This window comes from Leguminivora glycinivorella, chromosome 3, assembly GCF_023078275.1.
Source record: "Leguminivora glycinivorella isolate SPB_JAAS2020 chromosome 3, LegGlyc_1.1, whole genome shotgun sequence".
Taxonomy (NCBI): Eukaryota; Metazoa; Arthropoda; class Insecta; order Lepidoptera; family Tortricidae; genus Leguminivora; species Leguminivora glycinivorella.
This window is the reverse complement of record NC_062973.1, coordinates 3,250,425-3,277,239: the sequence shown is the minus strand read 5'-3', so window position 1 is coordinate 3,277,239 and position 26,815 is coordinate 3,250,425. Positions and strand designations below refer to the sequence as shown.

The 26,815-nt window shown below is 35.8% G+C and overlaps 1 protein-coding gene across 1 annotated transcript in view; it reads right to left on the bottom strand.

The window, feature by feature from the left end:
- LOC125224995 (centaurin-gamma-1A-like) overlaps positions 1-26,815 on the bottom strand; it is a 126,491-nt gene that overhangs the window by 18,639 nt on the left and 81,037 nt on the right. Inside the window, 2 exon segments of the mRNA XM_048128513.1 lie at positions 181-315; positions 633-774. Coding sequence (XP_047984470.1) covers positions 181-315; positions 633-774 — 277 coding nt within the window.

The window sequence follows — 26,815 nt, the reverse complement described above, 5'->3', positions numbered from 1 at the left end:
TGACAGACATACGCAACACTAAACATGCAAATGCAAACGATTATGTTAACTGATTTCCATCGAACGATACAAGTAAATAAACGGTAACAGCATTCCGATCCTCATTGTTATCGAGGCGATCGAAAAAAAAGACGGACAATCGTGACGTCACGGTACATAAAAAACTCGTTCTTTTCTTACCATCTTGGAACACGCGCTCGACATTCAATCCGTACGTAGCGCAGGTCTCGTAGTATGAGCATCTTCTCAGTTCATTTGACAGCTTGCGAGCGCGGTTGTCGTCCACGACGCGTGGACTACTTTCACTTATGGCATCTGAAAGAACAACCAATCAATTTTGTAAATGGACAGGAAACCTATCGGAAATGCATGAGCAGCTTCTTTGTTTTATTTTAGTTTTTCATCCTCGGTTCTGGAAATTGCACGATAGTATGTCGATAATCACTGGTTAGGTGGAACATCGTGCTCATACCGTGTATCGTATAAATTTACAAAGGAATTAAATGTCTTGAGTTTAATTTCGACGTAATTATGATTACTCATTAAAGATTATTTGTCAATAGATAATTACATCGGTATCATACGATAAAAACACACTTGCATTATAACAAAATAGCATCAATACCGCTTACCTTGTGTTCCAACTAAAATAATCGGTATCTCGGCAGAGTTTCGATAGTGAGACATTTTGTTGAAGTAGTTGGAAACTGTGTTGTAGCTGACCTCGTTGTCGAGACTAAACACGAAGATCACGGCGTCGACCCAGGCAGTAAACTGTAACAATGAAATATAATATAAATATAACAAGAATGAAAACCAACCAACCTACATATAACCTGGTTACTCTGGTTAGTAATTAATCATGTACGGAAAACCGGTCGTAAATTGTTAACTACCGATTGTATATCTATCAAACTCCGTAATCGCAATGTCGTCGCTTTCTTTAAAACCGCAACCTATAGTAGCATACCTACCGCATTACGTAAAAACCCCTAACATGTAACCCCACTATTGCGAAATCCTGGACAAAAAAACGCACCCTAAGTCGCTGGTATAATTACGTAGGGTAATTTGACGTGGGGGATTAAAACGGAAGGGTTGTGTATGCATTTTTCAACTTGCTACATGTGAGGATAATTATCTTATAAAGAATTGGCAGCACATACATACATGTGATACATGTATACTCATAGGCAACAGACGGTAAACTTTTAATGAGACTCTAAATTGAGCAGACACCGTTAGTGTCCCTGCCCTGAGCATTATGGCACGTATTTGAAACTAAATGGATGTTTCAAAATACAATGTCTTAATCATGACACTTACATTGCTCTTATTATAATCGAGTAAAAGAGATTATTTATTTACTTCAACCATAAAAGGAAAGAGGATAGCACAAATTAGTTTCACTACGGTCATTCGGCTCACCTTCTAGGCGTTATATTATAAAACCATAATAACACAGCGACGTCATTTGTGAAAAAAATGTGTGCGGTAGACAAAAGAAAGTGTATGGGTAACTCAGCTTCCACTTGAATGAAGAATGCGTAGGAGGGTGTCACCCCTTTCCTCTGAAGAACAATTGACGGCAGGAGGCGTCATCCGGCATACGGGAGTGTGTGATGACGACATGCAAAAACATGACACGTCACTCCTGTCTGGGTCGTATAATTTTTTAGAATTATTTACATGCCGGATTTCCATATTCTCGAAAAAATCAAATTTATCAAAGAATTTTGTTTTCTACGAAAACTGTAATGGATTAAAATGAAAGGAAATTAATATTATTCAATCTAAATCGTCCTTATTTGAAACTTCAAAGCACGTATTTCAAAACATCGTTATCATTAATGATAAATCTCTGAATGCCTACACAGATAACGAAATTAGAATAATGAGAGAGCTTCTGAACAAGACTCCAATTTAGTACATATAACATGTCCACAAAATATAGGTTTACGAGAGATTCGCATGTTGAACCCAAATCATAACCGAAAATATACTAATGATAATCACGCTGAAGGTTGTCGCAAAATAAATATACACAATACATGAGCAAATATTGCGTATTAAAATAATTTTCATGCATGTTTAATGAGCAAACAACTTTTCTGCATACGCCGCATAGACTGAAAAAATGTATTGAAAACTCGTAAATAAGTGAAGCTCTTACCAATCCATCGCGTTTTTAATTGGCAGTGCAACACCCGACCACTTCTGAACAAAAGCCGGGATATTGGATTTTTACTGTCTATTTTTGTCGTTTTCTAAGGGACTGTCAACAGTAACAGGTGAAATCACTGCGAACAGGGCAGCGCACTGGAAGCGACTGGGCGGGCGGGCGGCTTTGAGCTTAGGCGGCAAACCTCCTCTATACCCGTCACCCTCCAACCCTCTTGCCGACACGTGTATTGAGAGAGAAAGGGCACAAAAAGCTAAATGCACTTCTATGCATTACCTAGCGTCTGAATTAATGTAGGGATAACATGCGTGTTAAAATACAAAGATACGTAGTTCAGGGTATTATTTAGATTAAAAAGGATTTCCTTATCAATATCAATATCATCAGTATTCCATCATGATGCTTAATTAGTACTCGGCCTTGTATCAGATTCTCATTATATGTTTTTACGCATCTAAACAATGAGCCTTACGGATTTATTAGACTTCCGTTGTATTCATGATTTGATTAAATAGGTTGTAAAAGTAAGTAAATAATAAATCAAGTTATGTCTTAATCATTATGTGAACTGCATGTCATGATGCCTATGTTATTACACAGCGGGTCGTTATTTTGTCAGTAGCAAATACGATATTATTACTCATGCAATCGATAAAGTGACTGGCCTCTCAAGTCTAGGTTAGGTTATGTGAACCCCTTGACACCTCAACATGATTCAATAAATCGTAATCGAAATCTGTTAGCAACAGCCCGGGGGTCGGGGGTAACGCTCTGTGAAGAATTACAAGCTTTCTCAGACCTTGGGCTGATACGTTTAGTATCACGGTTGAATTCCCTTAGCGACAAGGTCGAACGATCAAATTTGAACGTGAAAACACGAAACTAAGCCAGTTTTTGTCGTAAATGAGTTGATGGTTGATGGTAACATTTACTGCCCTGTTCGTGGTAACACTAATTGAGCGATAGGAAAAACGAGTAACGAGTTAATTAAAATAAGTATTTTGATCCGTTTGAAAAATACAAATCTAATACGGGAAATTTTATAATAATGTTTAATAAGGTTTCAATGAAATGAAATGAAATGAAATTCTTTATTCTTCAATTTAGGCATTAACATAATGCTCTTATGAAAGTCATAGATCTCTAAAAGTTAATAGATATACAAGGAATTTCAAAGGCATTATTCGAAACATATACACGGCCAAACGAGTTTCACTAAGTATTTTTAAAACAACGATGTTTAAGTTGGAACACACTTTCATCTTCGACCGTCGGACACGGTTAGGAAGCGAAATTACAAATTACGGGGAAGTAATCGAACGTGGCTCGAGTCGTGCGTGCGTCCAGCAACGCTCTCGTTGGCAGTGGGCGGAGTGATCGAATATTTCACTGTCTTCACGAGTACCATCGCAGACACAGTTGGCTGGCCATACGTAAATCTTATTTCAAGATGATAATGTCCAATTCTAGCCATTTCAGCGGTTATCCATTGTTTAAGTATAAACTTAGCTGCTATTATTAACTAGATAAACAAATCTAGTAAACCTAAGTTATATTAGAGAACTGTTGAAGAAGCACAACTTCAAAGTCAAACATTTAATTGTCTTGCGTTCGCCAATTTCTCTTCCACTCATGGATAGGAGAGAAAATAAAACTTGGCGTTTACTAGTAATATTGGCACCATCAATATTCATGTTAGCATCGTATTCGCACCGATATGATATTGATATTATGTATTACGTCTTAACTTTCACAATTTGCCAAAATATCTAGTAACGATTGAAGCTAATGCAGGAACTTGTAAAATATAGGTAGTTCCTCAATAATTCGCGTAATAAGCATTAATAATAAAACGAGTCATACATAATTCGATTATTGTTACTCGAGAAAGGTAATCATAAGTTACATGCTGAAGTTGAAGTTCCGTTGATAAAATGCATTTATCTTTTCAGGTCATTGTGCCTAATAGCGATTTTCTCGTCCGCAAATCATTTTGATAACATATCCGGTGCAATGCTGCTGTAGATAAGCAACATACTTGTAACCATACTACAACATGGAGTAAAAACAAAAAAGCTTCCTCATAAACTCTGCACTACAACATAGCGCATATCATCATACCCAATTTACTGCTTTTGTCTCGCCACGGGTACCTAACGCACTATATAGGGAACTGGTTTTCATGCCCTTACAAAGGCGAGGCGAACAAAACAACGAGAACCTACCTACATGGTTATACGGAGTAAGTTACTTTTTTCGATGAATAGGAAAGAGAATAATGCCGTAACTTGATATCCGAACGTGACCTGTGCTGCTCTCACCTCCCTTCATTGTTAGGGTATGATACTTAGGCCGGACAAAGGTTTCCGTTGTGGTCAAGTAACTTCCCCTGGCTACCCGTCGAGCAGAGACAAATTGTTTTAGCGTGTTAATAATTCATTAATTAATGCCAGCGAAAGGTGACTTAGCTTTACAAAATGAAACTACACAGCGATGCTTTTGAAAATGAAACTACGTAATGGCTTCAGCCGCTCTACTGAGGCTATTAACACCACCCATGCACACATTGCAAATTGCTTTACACAAGCAAACACCACATCCAATAGGTACATTATAAAACAGCCCGCATAAAGGTCAAAATCCTTTTGAAATAGTCTAACCGAGAGACTCACGGAGCAAGTCGAATGTCACAGAAGACCGAGTCGAACAACTGTCTTTTATCTTATTCAAAAGGACTCCGAACGTGACTGACCTCGCTATTATGTCTTTTTGTATTTAATTTGACAAAAACGTTTTGTTATTGAACATAAACGCCTAAACTAAAACAATTCCGTGTGACCATAAAATGTCTTGAAGCTATCGAATAAAAACTTAATTATAAAAAGGTAGCACGCATCAGTGACTCTGGCGTGCGCGGCTCGTGTCGAAAATTAGCTTTAAGTATGCGTGAATTGACATAACTACATCCTATTTAGGCGCAACAACACCACAGGGTCCATAACAAACAAAACTCACTACAAAATTATGACCCAATTAAAGAACCCCCTCCCAAATTAGATTGTCGACCCACTGTTCCGGTGAAAACAGAAGTAAATATGCGGTTCATGAATTACGACAGGCGAATTTAGTCTTTAATTTCACCGGGATACGTTTATCTTGACATTAATGCGGGTAAAATTATTCCCGTTCTAATATTACCGAGTTAATTTACTTCAAAGCGCTTTCTGCAACGTTCAAATGAAAACTGGAATTTGCAGTTGCCTTGGGCTAGTAAACTCCATGGAACATTGTCAAGGGAAGCAGATTACTTTGATTATAATTAACAGAATGTCAACGGTAGTTACAAAGAAAATTTAATTACGCATGGAATGTCGTATCTGGTAAAATATTGGGAGTCCCTATTTGTAGGGTAAAATACAGTTACTGGTAACATTTTAAAAAGTACAGGTGAACGAGTGAATGATATTGATATTATGTATTTAGAATTTTATTACCGTTGTAAACAAGGATTAGGGTAAAAGCACTGTAAAAGTGGTAATACTTGGTAAGTTAGTAATACTGGTTATACTGGTAAAACAGATACGGATACGGAAAGAGTGAACTATTTTGGAAGAAAATCGTTACTGGTTGCTCCGTGATGTTGAAATAATAATCACAAGCCCTCGTACAGCAACATACAGGGAATGTGGCCTTCATGGTAAATCGTGATGCCATTTCAACTTCAGCCATTTCGAAGAAATGTGAGGTGTTCTTAAAGCTTCGATATTACATTGTAGTATGAAACTCTTGCAACATTTTTTCTAAACAAACAAACACGCTTCAATAAGTGTTCTATTAGACGCTCATAATAGGGAATATAGGGCAGGGCTGAAAGTGCTCACAACGAAACACGTCCTCTGGGAGCGTGATCCTTCCTTTCAGGGCGAAGGACTTTCATGCTAAGGAGACGCAATAATGCGAAAATGTGATCAAAAATGCCCCTCCGCCTTATTGAGCCGTTAAGTACCTACCTATACGGATGAGACGGATATGAGTACGGCCATAAGGGTTTTTCAACTACAAAATTGGACGGGTGCCGGGTTACATGAAAGTAATAATGTGCTATAACTAAATACAAATATATTTAGGTATAGCATTTTTTAATACCGGTAAAAGATATGGACAATACAAATATGTTTGTTAGCTACAATAGGCTACGTAGGTGTAGGCATGTACTTGTTACACACGTAGTGTAAATTCTATCAACTATGTGTTGCATAGCCTGTGACAGTTAAACTTGTTCTATCCAATATTAACATATCATTCATAAAACATGAGCACGCATAGAAAATACAAGTATAACCGTATTGACTCGCTACCTAAAACAACATTGAAACCAAATAAAGACAACGCCGTTAAAAATTCAATAAAAACAAAAGTTATTAGCGGAGCAAAAAAATAAGAAGAAAAAAAGAACGCATTTTGTGTCTTCCTCATCTCGGAATGGGGAGATGTAACTGATGTAAGAGGCACGTACGAAATTTCTGGGCCTACACGCTATTGCCCCCTTGCATCAAAGTTTCAGTAACGTAAAATACACCAAGTTACTGAAGTTACCCGTAACTTTCTGAGTTATAAAATAGGGCCAACGTAACGACTGGAGCGAATGAATAAATTAGATAACGTTAAATATATTGCCTACGATTTCTCATAAACAAACATTGATAAAAGTTAGCCGACTCGCTGAGAATTGGCGATTTATTGCAATTCGACGTGGGTAACGATGTTGTTAAAATAAAAGAGGATTTGATTATGGTAATAAAATTTGAATTCAAACAAAAAAATAAAGAGTACACATATATAAAGGTCAACATTAAATCAGAATTTAGCCGATTCAAAGAACAAATAGTCTATACAAAGACGGCTAAAGTTTGTTAAGTAACTCTAACTTTACCAATTCATTTTTCTAGCTCTTACACGGCACAAGATATAAAGAAAAATGCTATGCTATCAGTCTTGAAACCGAGTTTTCTTCAAGAGCGCACAAAATTCCAAAACCACCCAAAGCCTTATAAAGTCAAAAGTTCCGCATCTCAATTTAATCTAACAGTTAGATAAAGCACCACAAACTTATTGGATATGTCGGTGAAAACTTGAACTAACATTACTTCATACTAACTTCACTTCCATTCTAAGACGGGAAGCGATGCTGTCAACAGCAAATAAAACTTTGTAGAGTCATTCACAGGTAAGCACGTTTCCAGAGAATAAATACGACCCGCAGTTCTAAAGTTTTCGATGCCAATTTCAAATTCAGAACACGAACGCTTTAAGATAAAGTCGGGTCATTCTTTACGTTCAAATATTCGAGTCTGTACTCTATGACCTTACGGTCAATGTTCTTTCGATGTTATAACGGTATTTGTAGTTCGTGCGACTATATGGTTCAAAAGGTAATCGATTATTGCTTATGATCATAGAAAAATGTTTCAATTTCATGTAACTACATTTATTTTCAATCTCATCGCAAAATTGACATTTGGAGCGCATGAAACGGTATGAAAGGACTGTAATTTTCTACCAACTCGCAAGAAGCTTTTTTTATGTGACACATAAAAGATATTCAGTGCGGCTTACGTCTCAATATCAAATATTTATGCATATACGAAAGGTATATATTAAGTACGTTTTTTCTGTCGTCAACACTTAAAGAGCTGTAACTATATTTAATAAGTGCACACTGCTCACTAAATTATTTGGGTCTGTCTATCCTAAAATAACTTACGCCCTATCAAATCATAGGAGTACTCGTGCACAATATTAAATCAGCGATACAAGACTACTTAATAAGTTATTTAAATTAAGCAATAGTTCATACATTTTCTAAAGTCACAGGTCACAGGTGATTTTAATCAATTAATTGTCACAAGGCCATAACTCCCTTATTTAAGGTCGCTGTTACATCAAGTTTCACCAATCAGTTTATGCAATACATAATATGTAAATGATAAATACATAAACTTATTTACGATTTGCACAGGTGCGAGCATCCGCCTTCCGGTCAGAATATATGAATATTTTTAACGTAAAACTTACCCTACTTATTGAAACGAATACACAATGTACTTAAATAAAAAAAAGAAACTAAACATGTGCCTACGTAATAGGAAGGGTTGAAATGAAAGACGGCCGATAGGTTTGTACACGAATATACATTAAAACACTATTTGATTATAAAAATTCTAGGGTTAGAATAAATTTTAAAAGTGGAAAATGTCTGACTTGGGCGATACTTGAACTCTGTATCGATACTCCAGCGCTCTGCCAACTGAGCCACCAAGACTTCAACCCAGCTAACGAAATTTTCGACCACTTAGGTTAATAGAACACGAAGCGATATCTACCGTAAGAGTTAAAAGACTTATAAGATTCTTAAACGAAAAATTCTGCTGAAACGAACTATGTAATTTTTTTTCAGGCGTGAAGATTTAGTACCAATATGTTATTCGGTTTTCACTAGTTGCTGCATCATGTAAACTAACAATGTTCATAATATTCATCGCAATAAAATACGTCCATAAGATATTGTTCAGTAAAAGCCCCTTGTTATTTCATGGTAGACAAAACTGAAGTGAAAAGCGAGCAAGTTTTAATATAAATAACGTAAAACGTGGAGAAAACATCTTGAAGGCTGTTGTAGCTAAAGCACCCGTGAAAAGGCTGGTTTTATGAAACTCGCAACGCTAGCTTAAACTCCTTTCTTTACAATGAAAATAAACTTTTTTAACAAAAAATAAAACCGCCTTCAAAAATAAGCGCGTTACAAAACACGGAGAAACTAAAAAGCAAAAAATAATAAACCTTTGAATTCAGATTTCTTATCGTATTGCAATAATCTAAACATCCAAATTATAAACAAATCAATTATTTTTGCAGTCGGTACCAGACCTGTTCGTCGCCTTGCTATTGCCTGTTTGCCCCACCCAACCATACGCAGGCTGGCACCGACTCCAAAAATAATTGATTTGTTTATAATTTGGATGTTTAGATTATTGCAATACGATAAGAAATCTGAATTCAAAGGTTTATTATTTTTTGCTTTTTAGTTTCTCCGTGTTTTGTAACGCGCTTATTTTTGAAGGCGGTTTTATTTTTTGTTAAAAAAGTTTATTTATTTGTTGATTTTTAGTGGTTCCTATTGATATTATATGTATCAGTCCGAATACATGTACACTAGTGAAAGAATTATCCTTTAACTCCTAACCATTGAGGAGTTGACCTTCCATCATCAGCTCAGCCACATAAAATTATTACTATCAGGCGTAAATACTGGTTTACCTTTGAAAAATACACTGAAAACATTACATGTGCCTATAACATTTGAAGAGTTCCCTCGATTTCTCCAGGATCCCATCATCAGACCCTGACTTGGTGCCAATGGGACCATCTCGGGGTTATACCCGTTCGATCAAAAAAAAAATTTTGAAAATCGGTCCACAATTCTCGGAGATATCGAGGAACATACATAAAAAAAAAAAAAAAAACATTCAGTCGAATTGAGAACCTCCTCCTTTTTTGAAGTCGGTTAAAAAAGGAAAATAAACATTATTTTATTCACATTACAAGTTTTTATAACATATATCTTTTGTACTCACATATATTATCTTATTTACCAATGCACATAGTTATTAAACCATAAAATTAAAATTTTAATAAAAACCCCGACATAGTGGATCGATTTCAATGAAACATGGATAAAAATACTCCCAACTAATTCAGCTTTGAAACAAAATTTTTTAAATCTAAATCGGTTCATCCGTTCGGAAGCTGCGATGCCACCGACAGACACACACAGGCAGACAGACACGTCAAACTTATAACACCCCGTCGTATTTGCGTCGGGGTTAAAGATAAAAATCGAAAGTTAATACTTTTATTACTTTTATGACTTAATAATAGTCATAATCATCGCAAATATCTCTATATTCGCATTGCAAAAAATAAACACAAGAATCATATCACCCAAATTATTTTCCCACACCCCAATTAAACGAGTTCGATCACGCGACGCGTTTTAAAACTGTCCACAACTTATTTTTTATTTTATTTATTTAAACTTGAAAAAAAAAAAAACGCGCGACATTATTCGTGTAGTCGAGGTAATCGTTCGCTCAGCCCAGTCGGCGCCTCACGCGATCGTCGCGTGGCGCCTTTACCCTAGCCACCCTTTGATTTGAACGAATGGAAAGCTGTCACGTTGGCACACTTGATTTTGAATGAAGGCGGATGGATCGGTGTATATCGGGTGTCTGGGGTGTCTGATAGTGATATCTGTATTGTATTTCGCCTATGATTGGGGCATATTGGGGGTTGACAATGACAGTGATATATTATGAAAGTATTACATGATTTAAAAAAATAAAATACGATTATACTTAGTATATTTGGCCTTGATTGACCCTGCTACGCGCGTAGTAACCTAAAAAAACTAAACCCGATGGCTCAGCACAATTTTATACACATACACATCAAGTTATTATTGGTATTTCAATTCTCCCTATTATTTTTTAAGGATACAATAAAGTTATACGAAAAGAAGCTATTGTAGCCAAATAATAATAAAAAGTGATAACGCGTAAACTTATCCACTTATTTGATCAGTTATAAAACTAATAAGCAACTTCGTACTTTTTAGTTCGACATCGTTTGCAACCCCAACTACCTATACACTTAACTTAGTTCATTCGATTTACAGTCTTAAACATACCGGTTTAAAGCTTTATGTACTTATTTGAAAAATTAAGTTTAGTAATTTCTTAAATGAATAGGTAATGTTATAGAAGGAAATAGTTTTTTATTTCACTAGGGGACCAAAGTTGTTATTGTTGTTCTTAAATTGAGCGAGCAAGCGAAAAATATCTAAATTGAACTAAGAGCAATCAAAATTATTCTGCCTCCAAAGTTATATTTCAAATATTTCAATGTTAATAAGCCAATAGTGGCACTGTAACTTTTGCAGTTTCATGTGCTCTGCCTACCCCTATATGGGAAACAGGCGTGATTGTATGTATGTATGTATGTCAATGTTAATAAAATGTATAGCAATACCTAGGTACAAATAATATCGCATCATTTTACAAAGGTACTATCTACAGTTTGTGCCTTTATTTATTTATATTAGTGGATTTAAATTTCAAATCTTTCTCTAGAACTCAACCCGTTACATGACAAAGAACTCAACTCCATAAATAACTAATATATAGAGAAAGAAAAAGAACGAAGCATCAAGCTTTTTACTACGTCGACGCAATTAGTAGGAGAGCTCTCAAATCGAAGATTTCCTGCCCTTACTTTTTGCTGACACTTTTAAGTACTATAATCTAGGCGGCAGTTAGTTCAATAATAAAATTGTAGGTAATTGATGGTTTATGTTCTTACTGAGGTTTATTCACCTTTGTAGACAGAGAATATAATTTTGGCATTAAGGACATTTTATAGTTAAGTAATATGAAGGTACACAGAAAAGAAACTTGTAGTTATGTACTACCAAATGGAAGTTATCATTCATTTCATTTTGTATGGCAAGTTATTTTGCACATCCATAACTTGCCCCTGTCTAGTAACTTTTTTATTAATCTGTGCCCTGTCTCTAGTTTTATTCTATGAGATTTTGTGAAAAGGGCCTAAAAATTTCTTAAAGAGTCTATACCTACTACTAAAACATGTACCTACCCTGTCGTACCGAGGACACAAAATGCGCCTTCTATATATCAAGCCGTTCCTTTATTATTTATAGTTCATAGCGTTACATAGACAAATGAACTAGTAGTGTGGAGCTTCACCATTATCCTACTCTGAATATTATCTACACAACAAGGGGTACTCACAGATACACTTATTTGATAGATCTTTTACGATGTGCTCTCTTCGACCACCTCGACCCAAGTGAACGAGCCGGTCGTGTCTCTCTCCCGTCTTGCCATCATCCCCACCACTTATTGAACCTACCGCCGTGTTGCCAGTAGTATAATATTATTTTACCAATAACCCGTGTATTTTTAGGGTAACGTAATAATGTTGCCACACTTCAAATGTAATTTACTGTTACCATAAGTGTAATTATAAATAAATCATGACATTCGGCCATCCAGCTTCGTGCATGACTCCGGCGCACGAACCTAAACAAGAAAAGCTAGATCCGTTTTATTTATTTTGACAGTCTTGTTTTTCGTAATACCGTTTTGTGGAAGTTGTAACAGAAAATATACAACTGTTACATAAATTTTCCGGACAACGTCTTAAATAAAATGATGATATAATCTCTACTTCAAAAGACTATCATGACATTCGGTCTGTTGCATGTATATTTCTGTTCATAATAATGACTTGGTATTTATTCTATCTCGTGTTCGATTTTCATCATTCTCATCTAGTTATGAATTCAGTTCAGATATTTCACCTACTTGTCAACATTCGTTTATTTTGTTGCATGCTTACGTAAAACCTATAGTAATTAGTCAATAAAAAAATCTTATTCTGTTTAAAATCAAGCGGAAATAATATTCTTATGTAATTTATAGTTGTAAATTTTTGTTTGTTTTTTTGTTAAACTCGTTTTAGCATCACTTAAATGTACGTTACATATTACCTAATGTCATTGCTAAATGCTAATGTCACAGCCAAAAATCGCTTGCCTTCGACCATTACGTGTCTTTCTCACATTACACCTATATTAAACATTTAATTATTTTCTGCTTCATCAATTATATTATGTTGAGTAGAATGATTCTAATCCAATCATTTATACTCAACATTCCCGGAACGATCAGTTCTAGAACCTATGACGTTAGACTATGTATGATTCCCTTTCAAGCTTCAACCCAAGTACTGTTTAAATTTTCCACACCTACAATAATTTTCTGTGTATCCATATCGTAAGGTAATTTTCGATATTATACTTATGGTTTATATCATAAAGAAAAAAAACGAAACACTTTTTTTTTTTTTGAAGGTACATTTGGTTACTACTACTTGTGCTTTTGTACTCATCCGTTCGTACTACAATATCTCAAGGCATTTTTTTTTCAGGGAAGTGAGAAAATTATTAATAATAAATCAATACCTATTAGACCATTTATTACGAAAATGTCAATCTTGAATAACAGTGATTTCACTGATTTTCACTCAATATTAATACATTTACCAAATATGCATAGCTATAGTAACATAATCCACATTAGGAAAATTCGAAAAGTCGCTTGTTAAAGACTTTTAATTAAACATGATACTTAAGTCAGGTCTACTACTGGGACTTAACTAAAAATGAAAAAAAAATGAAAATGAAAATGAAATATTTATTTTTCAAGTAGGCATATTACTACATATTAGCAAATTGATTTTAACATTTATTATTCAATTTTGTTGCAACTTTTTCAAAATTTCAAAATACTCCTTACTAGATATTTTCATCAAAAAATTCTCATGTAGGTTGTTAATGAAACATTCCCTTTAAAATTAAGATTTAGGATGTTTTACGCGCATTCTCAACGGTTGACGATCGCTTCATTTGGTGTCTGAGTTATACCTCAGTTTTTATTATCAAATGTCATAGAAATTGATCACATAACTTGGCAAAACATGTACTAAGGACAACATTTACTATTTTGGAAACTTTTTTTTTCGGTGTATGTCTAACAATGGATCATTATGTTCATCATTACGGTTTTTTTTTCATATTTTTCATTGATCCAGTTTACTAATTACAAAACAACTACTATTATTGGATTCGACCAATGTTCATGAATCTTTACAGAAAAAAATGAGACTCATCTCTGGCTTCACACCATGTTCTGTCAAATCTATATCTAATATGTTTACAAAGTTAGTACAAACGAAACTTATGTTGATCCTCATGTAAGTTGTAAATTAATTAACTTTCTTGTCTCAACCGGCTGTTAATTATACTCTTACTATCTATATAGTATAACTATCAAATAAAAATAAAGTATTCTGGAAGCTTGTTGCTAAAGACAAGATTATGCATTTAATGCCATCTCTTGACACAGGGTTCAAACTTTTAAGACCGCGGTTGACAAATTGACCCATACCTCTTATTTAACTGATATGCAATGTGTTCATCGCCATTAACTCATTAGTCAAGACTCAATCGCCGTCTACACGAGCTAAATTCGGTAACTTGATTTTCAGAGGTAAGATGTTTTTATTTCTTTTTGACACTATTCATCATCAATTATTAAAAGATTCGCATCATTAAAAGTTACGTTTTGCAATTTATTTTTATTTTTCTGCATTTCAATTAGTTTAGAAATAATACATTGATATTTCAAAACTATACTTAAACTTGAGCACTTTTATAATACGAGTAATTATTTACATCCAACAGTTATTTTACGCTTAACTGAATTATCGTATTGTCTTTATTATTATCTATCTTCAGCAGCGCGACTCGGCCAATAAAATAATTTCTGATTTCTCTAAAATTGAACACCACGTTGAATATACATCAGTTAGTTACGGACATACATAACTTCTTACTTATTTTAAATAAGTATCATACGATTTTCAATTAAGTTCTATTAACAATCATTATTAATCTATGTATTTCTTTTTTTATGCGCTAATATAGATTACTACTATATTATTGCGATCAGTATCATAATTATCGTATAAACTCAGGTGATCACTTTTTGTGTTATATTTTTACCACGAATGTTATGGAAAGTACCACACAAGTCAGGTAACTTTCAAAAACTTTCAATTTTACGTTCATTTTCCATCATTTCCATCATTAATTAAGCAAACACCAAGTACTTCAATATATCTTTTACTATTTTATGACATTTATCATTCTAGTTACTTGTTTTATTCGCAGGTATGGAAAATAATATTTCTAGAAATGTCATCTGGCTTAGTAATTTTTTTTTTAAACCAGAAAAGTTTACTAACGACTCTTCAAGTTTTTATTTTGAAGGAAGAGAAAAAAAAGGCAAAAATTACGCTTCCGGCGGGATTCGTACCCGCATCAACTCGTTATGCTTCATACAATCAATCATTAAGCTTCATGGTTTCTACACAAACGAATATATGTACCAATTTACCTATGTACTGAATGTTTTTGCACTACGTGTCTTCTTTTTTTTGGCTCAACAATATACCTTTTCAAATTCATAATAAAAAAAACTATGTCTGTAATTTTATTTATATTTAACACGAATCATGACATTATATGGAAATCGTTTTCACAGAATATATACCTAATTAGCTTGTTTTCTCAATAATGCCAAACTAATTTATTTATACTCCAATGAAGAAAAAACCATAGCTAACAATTGGCTGGGTATTTTTTTTTACAGACGGCTTCATCAGCTACACAAAAGATCTGCATTAAATATGTAGTTAAAATATGACGTCCAATCAACTGTTATCATTTTCATTAGTGTATTTAAATTACTTCAGGATTTACACTCTGTGTACTAGAGCCACATATTCATGTAATGCTACGTTTCTCGATCATGTATCTTCAAGACTTACTCAGTCTTAAATTAACTATATTGTACGAAGACAAATATTATATTCAACTTTCAGTAACTAAGATTTGTGTAGAATGTGCATCCAAATAGCAATTACTCAACATTTTTTTGATTTATTAAATCTAGATTCTGATATATAAGGGTTTTACGTTCAGTCTCAATTCAATCACATTTTTGATTCCTATACTATTATGTTTCAAAAACAAAGTATTCAGTCAAAATAATTTTAATTTTATTTTGACTCCCAGGAAATTACGTAATTTCTTTGAAATCTAACCGGGAAACATACATAATTGGTCCTAACAAATTACATCAAAACGTTAAAAAGTACTTCGTACCGTTAACAATTATTATTCTTTCCATATCTCGGGTCCATGAAATATAATTTTGACTTGCATGACAATAATAGTACTTTGTATTTAATCGCATATCCATACTGGATAACTTCTGATACCTTACTACGTAATATTGTCACTTGGCATATTAAATAAATATTTCTACCATGTATTTCCATTTTAATTAAAACTTGTTACTTATGTCAACTTTAAGCTGCTCTGATGTAGGTACTAATTACCCTGTTTAATTTTTTTCAATTAATAACAATAAATCATTAAAATTCCGTTATAGTCGACGATCTCATATTAAAAGACTTAACAATCTTTCTCTCTGAACATTTGACTCCATTCAGAAACTTATACCCAATTTAACTTATCTGCGTAAACATAGCTAACTAACTCAAAAAAAAAGATATAGAAGTAGAATCATACCATGCAGCTTTAAAGTTTGGTCACATTGCGTACCTTTACCTACAGTACTACTTTAGGTACAATTTATCATGTGCTTGTTGCTAATGTATTTGCTTTTGGACAAGTGCAAGTGCCTATTAAAGGATCATTACTATCATTAGGTAACGTTTCAGGATGATTATATCACACTTAATCCATGTTTCACTGTGAAACGCATTTATATTAGTTACATTATCGCTATTCGGTCCAATAAAAATCTAAGTAGTTCGTTATGCTTTTCCGAAATAGTTCAAAATTTAGGTTTTGAATTGTAACAAGGCATTGCTTAAAAAAAAAAAATCATTTTAACTCCTCTGTCAATCGCAAATTCCTACGGATTAGGAAATATTGGATGTAGGCGTACTCTGCCCCATTCGATTAATATTCTATATCCCTTTGTGCGCATTGTCACACATCTTACATCTACAAAGGTAAAATACAATACAATACACTTTATTGCACACCTCACATTGTTAATCACTTCACTATACTTTCAGTGAGATACTTGAGTTGACCATTCATTAGAATTTTACATTTATTAAAGGCAACAAGGCACCTACGAGTCCTATGACCCAGAATTGTTGTCCAACTTTGCTTTCATAGAATTCGGAAGTGATCAAAATTAATTTCTATTTAACTTGTGACTTGAATGTATTCTTACGTGTTGCGTACTAGTACTTTTTTTTTGAACAACACAGCTATAGGATACATAAATACCAACGAAGTATTATAAAAAGAATCGTGTATCTAACAGTGATACACAACAAATACACATCATTTTACTACGATCGTGAACTCCGGCGTCATCAAAAATCTGAGTAACTAAACTTACTTCTCGTTAACTCATAACTGCATCGAAAAAATCGAAAACTAGGTGGACTAAGTAGTTTAATTGTCCATTAATACATTGACATCTATGTATACGATACATGACAGTATTATCGCTATACTGGGTAAACCCGTATGCTTCTCAACCTTAGTTTGGTACATACGTTCAAATCCAACTTTTGACCGTAAAATTATTTGTCGTTTTCAAATAATTTTCAGCAAAACACCTTTTCAAGAGAACAAATGTTCGCTACAAAATTACTTTTTTCTCATTCTTTACATAGTTACATACAAAGCTCATACTTTGTGATTTCAGTTAATCCTCATCGTTGGAATCTAAAATAAATCCAGTTTTGATAGCTAAGCTACACAATATTATTATTGTTCACAGAAAACCAAACACTTTTGGCCATCGTACTAATTGTTGTGAACTATTACTTTCAATATCAACTAACTCGACTCGTGTATATATATATAAATACTCCCGGTGTCTGTTATCACCTGACAGTTCTGGTAACTACTAAATTCTTCACTTTATTTATCACTCGCATATTCGTACTGAATATCTCTTTTAATCAATGGCGTATAACTTCACTTTGAAAAACGTCCTTATGCATGTGCAAGTCAATAAAAATATCACTTGAGACGTTTTACTCCCTCGTAATTTCGATATTTAATTATATATACTTTTACGTTCGATTAAATCATCAAATAAAAAATGTAAGCACTCGTCACTTAATTTTCGTAACATTATAAACGTTCTCACAGGATCAAATAAGACGTACGCTCACGTCAACAAAATCAGAAAATCAGACGTACACTCACGTCATTTAGTTTTCAATTTCCTGGACGTTTGCTTACGTCACTTAATTCTTAACGTCCATGACGTACGCTTACGTAACTTGCTTTTCAACATCCATGACGTACGTCACCCGTGTGGTGACGAGTTAAGAATTTCACCACCCCCTTCCTTCCCGTGGGTGTCGTAGAAGGCGACTGTGGGATATGGGTTAAATTGTGGCGTAGGCGAGAGGCTGGCAACCTGTCACTGCAATGTCACAATTTGGATTTCTTTCAACCCCTTATTGCCAAGAGTGGCACTGAAACTTAGTAGTTCATATGCTCTGCCTACCCCTTTATGGGATACAAGCGTGATTATATGTATGTATGTATGACGTACGCTCACGTCAACAACAAGTTTAGGACGTACGCTCACGTCACTTGATTCTCAACATCCATGACGTACGCTCACGTCAACAATAATCAAGTTTAAGACGTCCGCTCACGTCACTTGATTCTCAACATCCATGACGTACGCTCACGTCAACAACAAATTTAGGACGTACGCTCACGTCACTTGATTCTCAACATCCATGACGTACGCTCACGTCAACAATAATCAAGTTTAAGACGTCCGCTCACGTCACTTGATTCTCAACATCCATGACGTACGCTCACGTCAACAATAATCAAGTTTAAGACGTCCGCTCACGTCACTTGATTCTCAACATCCATGACGTACGCTCACGTCAACAACAAATTTAGGACGTACGCTCACGTCACTTGATTCTCAACATCCATGACGTACGCTCACGTCAACAATAATCAAGTTTAAGACGTCCGCTCACGTCACTTGATTCTCAACATCCACGACGTACGCTCACGTCAACAAAAATCAAGTTTAAGACGTACGCTCACGTCACTTGATTCTCAACATCCATGACGTACGCTCACGTCAACAAAAGTCAAGTTTAAGACGTACGCTCACGTCACTTGATATTCAAAATCGACGACGTACGCTCACGTCAACAATAATCAAGTTTAAGACGTACGCTCACTTCACATGATATTCAACATCCACGACGTACGCTCACGTCAACAATAATCAAGTTTAAGACGCACGCCCATGTCACTTGATTCTCAACTTCCTTAACATCAATTAATCAATCGTTTATTGCAAACCATGGTACATTTGCAGATGTTACAATACTAAAGAGGTCACATGGCACCCCGGTAGGGTATGACAAATTGAGATACGTACAAAAATGTAACTACAAAAACATCGTCATCCCCAAAACCAGTCGATGCTAGTTTCCACATTTTCTATTATTTCATGAATCACACTTTAATTTCTACCTTTTTCAATTCAATCAAATCATTTCATTACCAAGATAAAAAAACATATTATATTCCCTTGTATTCAATCCAAGAATATGTATATATGAAGTTAAATAAACCTCAGTTTAACGAACAACGCTTTTTTTTTCGCATCATTCACAGCACTCACATTTTTCAACAATATCTAAATACATAAATATGTGGTACCTACCAAAAATAATAATAAAATTGTGCAATTTTCTAATACGAGAATGTCAACGAAACTCACATCTCTGCTCCATGACTAATACACAGAATAAACCCTTTTTTTACTTAACATGTACACTTATAGTCTGTCAACCGGATTATGACTAAAGTATGGTATCCCTATGAAACGACCAAAAAGCAACAATTACGTCAAACAGCCGCAGACGCAATAATTATACCCCAAATTTACACATTGCTGCAACTTTAATATGCATGCCACGGTATTCATTTTTAGTCAAACTTGACTAACAAAGAATTACAACCGTTTGTCTATTTTTCAATAACCATTTCAAGATTTTCTATCAAAATCGCAATTACTATTAATTCTTCTAAAAAATATTAATGTCAAATTTATAAATTATTTATTATAGTTCCTTAGTAAATTTAAACAAATATGTTCACGAATAAGATACAACTCAAACGCGAACAATTTAAAACCCAGTGTTGTTAGCCCGGCATTTTTTTTAATTTACCTTTTTTTTTTTTGTGACAGGATTGGGTTGACCGTATATAAAAATATTTTAAATTTCTTATGTATCTCATCAAAATAGCCATTATCTTTAGCTCATGGTAACAATAACCCATGATATACAACCGTAATTAAATATTAACGCAGGCGAATTTCCCACAAGAAGTTTGTCGCGCGTCGTCAGTCACATGTTAGGCAACCACTGCAGCCTGTGTGCGCTCGCGACTTTTAATGAAATCACAACATGAATACTGCAAAAACCCTTTAAGTTTTCAAAATTCACTGAAAAATAATTTAAATTCTCACTAGAACGTTAACTGGAATAATCATTTAAAACTTTATCTTCTTGCTACACTGTCATCCGAGTTTAAATTTTTCATAATCCAAAATGTGTTTACATGATCTACAATTCACCAAAAAAAAAAAATTTGTAATGAATTTTACAACCGGTAATCAATTATTCGCTTAGGTACTAAAACCAACAGGGACTGCACATTACAATAAAATTAAATCTTAAACACAAAATAATACGACGTACTAGTAAATAACTACTTTATTCACTTTGGAGTTTTAAAACTACCTGCAAGTTCATCACGCACTTAATTTTTAAATAGGTACTTACAAATATGGCTTGTAAGTACAATCTCCAGAAAACTTACATCTTGTTATTCACCATAAACTCATTGAATGAAGTACGTTATTGTTAATGTCAAAATAAATCTCAATTTTCTATTGTGGGTAAGTGGTACGTTAACACTTCTGAAATGTGGAGCTTCACCATTATCCTACTCTGAATATTATCTACACAACAAGGGGTACTCACAGATACACTTATTTGATAGATCTTTTACGATGTGCTCTGTTCGACCACCTCGACCCAAGTGAACGAGCCGGTCGTGTCTCTCTCCCGTCTTGCCATCATCCCCACCACTTATTGAACCTACCGCCGTGTTGCCAGTAGTATAATATTATTTTACCAATAACCCGTGTATTTTTAGGGTAACGTAATAATGTTGCCACACTTCAAATGTAATTTACTGTTACCATAAGTGTAATTATAAATAAATCATAGTATACAAGGATACTTGTAAACCAGGTACCTAGCTTTTACCAACCCTGTAACGACACTGTGTAGTGCCTTCAATATTCATGGAAATGTAATTTCCTCGAATAATACCATTCTGCAATTAACGGCCGAACCTGTTATTTGTGTACTAAGATTCAAAGTTGTATTTTTTATCTTCAATGTAAAATTTTACTTGTTTTATTTGTTGGAAAACAATTTGAACTGAAAATAGGTCTTTATTAATAAACCCCTTCCTGATAAATAACAAACAAGAACAATCTTTTTTTTGTTGAATAACCGTAAAGGTAGTATTTTGTGTATGAACAAGCCCGTCATCTACGTGAATTACAACATTGGTTTGAAGCTTCGGACATTATTTATTTATTTAATTCTTAATGTCGTTTTCTACCAGTCAACCACAGTGAAAACCGAGATACCTACTAAGTCCTATTTGTACAATGACCCATCTTATATTGTATTACAAAGTCTCAATTCCGAACAATTCGTAATAAAGTTTTGATTAAATTCGTTTCCTACATATTAAAATATCTTCTGTAACCAAAGTTCAAGTAAATACATTCAAGAATACCAATCATTTTGACAGTGACAGCTACTCGCTGATTAAAGTTTCCCCGTCAAGTCGGGGGCTCATTTATATTTCATAGGCCGCCGTACAAATTAGCTGTCTACGTTGCTTCGTTTCTGTTTCGCTTTCCTGCGTGAATGTATAGACGTTTATATAAGGGTTGTTACTTTGATGTATAATGTAGAAATACTCGTATTAATACATGTTAGTTCAGAGCGTGCGTGATACAAAAACATCCTTCATGTCAAAGGGCACATACTCTTCTTTATTCACTCCCTCGCTTAATTAACTTGACAATGTTCGTCAATAATTTTACTACTTTTGCCTTAAGAAACGATGAGACCAGAGAAAAGATGAGAAGAGATGAGATAAGATATTAGATAATCTTTTGTAAGGAATTAAAAACTATAACGAGCTGATAAGTAGTTCATATATAATTCTAGTTCATTTTTTAAACTGAAAAAAAAGTGTCTACTCCATGAAATTAACTTTATTATTTTCAATTTATGTTCCTATTTCGCTTTCGTGCATGATACACTCAGAAAGAGGCCCTATCTCAGTACAATTTCAAAGTCAAACATCGTAAGTTTATAAAAAGACCTTTTGTTCTTATATAGAAGTACTGGACACTTAAAAGGAGTAACAAATGACCGGGTGTGGGAGGAGAGTTATGTTTTACGAGTTGAAACTTTTTGTTTCGACGTCTCGTCTGACCTTTGAGTGGAGGCGTGCATTTTAAATCAGATCTAGTACTTTGGCAGTGAAGGAAGTCAAATATTTTTTTATACTACGTCGGTGGCAAACAAGCATACGGTCCGCCTGATGGAAAGCGGTCACCGTAACCTATGGACGCCTGCAACTCAAAGAGTTTCACATGCGCGTTGCCATCCCATTAGAAACTTTTAGAACTTTTTTAACACGCTTTTATTAGGTCGTCGTGTATGTAACTAACTATGTAATGGAATCTGCGGAGGCTAATTTAACCATCTTCCAAGGATCGTAGCGTAATGAAAATTGGCAGCTATATGTAGTTCCGATGACAATACAATAATATGGTACTGTTGAGCTGATCTGATGATGGAGTCGGAAGATATGAACTGGAACTACATGATGGAACATCGTTTCATAGCCGTTTTTGGGTTTCTTAGAAAAGTCTTGTAATGAACTTTGACTACAATTAGGTTTCAAGGTCTGATGATGAAGCCGAAAGATATGAACTGGAACTACATGATGGAACATCGTATCATAGCTGTTTTTGGGTTTCTTAGAAAAGTTTTGTAATGAACTTTGACTACGATTAGGTTTCAAGGTCTGATGATGGAGCCGGAAGATATGAACTGGAACTACATGATGGAACATCGTATCATAGCTGTTTTTGGGCTTCTTAGGAAAGTCTTGTAATGAACTTTGACTACAATTAGGTTTTAAGGTCTGATGATGGAGCCGGAAGATATGAGCTGGAACTACATGATGGAACATCGTGTCATAGCTGTTTTTGGGCTTCTTAGAAAAGTCTTGTAATGAACTTTGACTACGATTAGGTTTCAAGGTCTGATGATGGAGCCGGAAGATATGAACTGGAACTACATGATGGAACATCGTATCATAGCTGTTTTTGGGCTTCTTAGAAAAGTCTTGTAATGAACTTTGACTACGATTAGGTTTCAAGGTCTGATGATGGAGCCGGAAGATATGAACTGGAACTACATGATGGAACATCGTATCATAGCTGTTTTTGGGCTTCTTAGAAAAGTCTTGTAATGAACTATGACTACGATTAGGTTTCAAGGCCTGATGATGGTGCCGGAAGATAAGAACAGAAAAAGGGGGGGGGGGCTCGAGGGGGAAGCATGAAAGAAAGATCAACGTAGTATTTAAAAAAAGTTAGGTTAGCGTTTTCTTGTGACCTTTCAGAGCAAACAAAGGGGGCTCGGGGGCGAAGCCCCCGCAAGAAAGAAAGATAAACGTTGTATTTAAAATAAGTTGGGTTAAGGATTTCTTGTGATCCTTAAGAGCAAAGAAAAGGGGGCTCGGGGGCGAAGCCCCCGCATGAAAGAAAGATCAACGTAGTATTTAGAATAAGTTGGGTTAGCGTTTTCTTGTGACCTTTAAGAGCAAACAAAGGGGGGCTCGGGGGCGAAGCCCCCGCATGAAAGAAAGATCAACGTAGTATTTAAGATCAGTTGGGTTAGCGTTTTTTGTGACCTTTAAGAGCAAACAAAGGGGCTCGGGGGCGAAGCCCCCGCATAAAAGAAAGATTAACGTAGTATTTAGAATAAGTTGGGTTAGCGTTTTCTTGTGACCTTTAAGAGCAAACAAAGGGGGCTCGGGGGGCGAAGCCCCCCGCATGAAAGAAAGATCAACGTAGTATTTAAAAAAAGTTAGGTTAGCGTTTTCTTGTGACCTTTCAGAGCAAACAAAGGGGGGCTCGAGGGGCGAAGCCCCCCGCAAGAAAGAAAGATAAACGTTGTATTTAAAATAAGTTGGGTTAAGGATTTCTTGTGATCCTTAAGAGCAAAGAAAAGGGGGACTCGGGGTGGCGAAGCCCCCCGCATGAAAGAAAGATCAACGTAGTATTTAGAATAAGTTGGGTTAGCGTTTTCTTGTGACCTTTAAGAGCAAACAAAGGGGGGCTCGGGGGGCGAAGCCCCGCATGAAAGAAAGATCAACGTAGTATTTAAGATCAGTTGGGTTAGCGTTTTTTTGTGACCTTTAAGAGCAAACAAAGGGGGGCTCGGGGGGCGAAGCCCCCCGCATAAAAGAAAGATTAACGTAGTATTTAGAATAAGTTGGGTTAGCGTTTTCTTGTGACCTTTAAGAGCAAACAAAGGGGGGCTCGGGGGGCGAAGCCCCCGCATGAAAGAAAGATCAACGTAGTATTTAAAAAAAGTTAGGTTAGCGTTTTCTTGTGACCTTTCAGAGCAAACAAAGGGGGGCTCGAGGGGCGAAGCCCCCCGCAAGAAAGAAAGATAAACGTTGTATTTAAAATAAGTTGGGTTAAGGATTTCTTGTGATCCTTAAGAGCAAAGAAAAGGGGGACTCGGGGTGGCGAAGCCCCCCGCATGAAAGAAAGATCAACGTAGTATTTAGAATAAGTTGGGTTAGCGTTTTCTTGTGACCTTTAAGAGCAAACAAAGGGGGCTCGGGGGCGAAGCCCCCGCATGAAAGAAAGATCAACGTAGTATTTAAGATCAGTTGGGTTAGCGTTTTCTTGTGACATTTCAGAGCAAACAAAGGGGGCTCGGGGGGCGAAGCCCCCGCATAAAAGAAAGATCAACGTTGTATTTAAAATAAGTTGGGTTAAGGTTTTCTTGTGACCTTTAAGAGCAAACAAAGGGGGGCTCGGGGGGCGAAGCCCCCGCATAAAAGAAATATCAACGTTGTATTTAAAATAAGTTGGGTTAAGGTTTTCTTGTGACCTTTAAGAGCAAACAAAGGGGGGCTCGGGGGGCGAAGCCCCCCGCATGAAAGAAAGATCAACGTAGTATTTAAGATAAGTTGGGTTAGCGTTTTCTTGTGACCTTTAAGAGCAAACAAAGGGGGCTCGGGGGGCGAAGCCCCCGCATAAAAGAAAGATTAACGTAGTATTTAAAATAAGTTGGGATAGCGTTTTCTTGTGACCTTTCAGAGCAAACAAAGGGGGGCTCGGGTGGCGAGGCCCCCCTCATAAAAGAAAGATCAACGTTGTATTTAAAATAAGTTGGGTTAAGGTTTTCTTGTGATCCTTAAGAGTAAAGAAAAGGGGGCCACGGGGGGCGAAGCCCCTCGCATGTAAAAAAGATCAACGAAGTATTTAGAATAAGTTGGGTTAGCGTTTTCTTGTGACCTTTAAGAGCAAACAAAGGGGGACTCGGGGGGCGAAGCCCCCCGCATAAAAGAAAGATCAACGTTGTATTTAAGATAAGTTGGGTTAGCGTTTTCTTGTGACATTTCAGAGCAAACAAAGGGGGGCTCGGGGGCGAAGCCCCCCGCATAAAAGAAAGATCAACGTTGTATTTTAAAATAAATTGGGTTAGCGTTTTCTTGTGACCTTTCAGAGCAAACAAAGGGGGGCTCGGGGGGCGAAGCCCCCCGCAAGAAAGAAAGATAAACGTTGTATTTAAAATAAGTTGGGTTAAGGATTTCTTGTGATCCTTAAGAGCAAAGAAAAGGGGGCTCGGGGGCGAAGCCCCCGCATGAAAGAAAGATCAACGTAGTATTTAGAATAAGTTGGGTTAGCGTTTTCTTGTGACCTTTAAGAGCAAACAAAGGGGGCTCGGGGGCGAAGCCCCCGCATAAAAGAAAGATTAACGTAGTATTTAAAATAAGTTGGGATAGCGTTTTCTTGTGACCTTTCAGAGCAAACAAAGGGGGCTCGGGGGGCGAAGCCCCCCGCATAAAAGAAAGATCAACGTTGTATTTAAAATAAGTTGGGTTAGCGTTTTCTTGTGACCTTTAAGAGCAAACAAAGGGTGGCTCGGGGGGCGAAGCCCCCCGCATGAAAGAAAGATCAACGTAGTAAGATAAGTTGGGTTAGCGTTTTCTTGTGACCTTTAAGAGCAAACAAAGGGGGCTCGGGGGCGAAGCCCCCGCATGAAAGAAAGATCAACGTAGTATTTAAGATAAGTTGGGTTAGCGTTTTCTTGTGACCTTTAAGAGCAAACAAAGGGGGCTCGGGGGCGAAGCCCCCGCATAAAAGAAAGATTAACGTAGTATTTAAAATAAGTTGGGATAGCGTTTTCTTGTGACCTTTCAGAGCAAACAAAGGGGGCTCGGGGGGCGAACCCCACCGCATAAAAGAAAGATCAACGTTGTATTTAAAATAAGTTGGGTTAGCGTTTTCTTGTGACCTTTCAGAGCAAACAAAGGGGGGCTCGGGGGGCGAAGCCCCCCGCATAAAAGAAAGATCAACGTTGTATTTAAAATAAGTTGGGTTAGCGTTTTCTTGTGACCTTTAAGAGCAAACAAAGGGGGGCTCGGGGGGCGAAGCCCCCCGCATAAAAGAAAGATTAACGTAGTATTTAAAA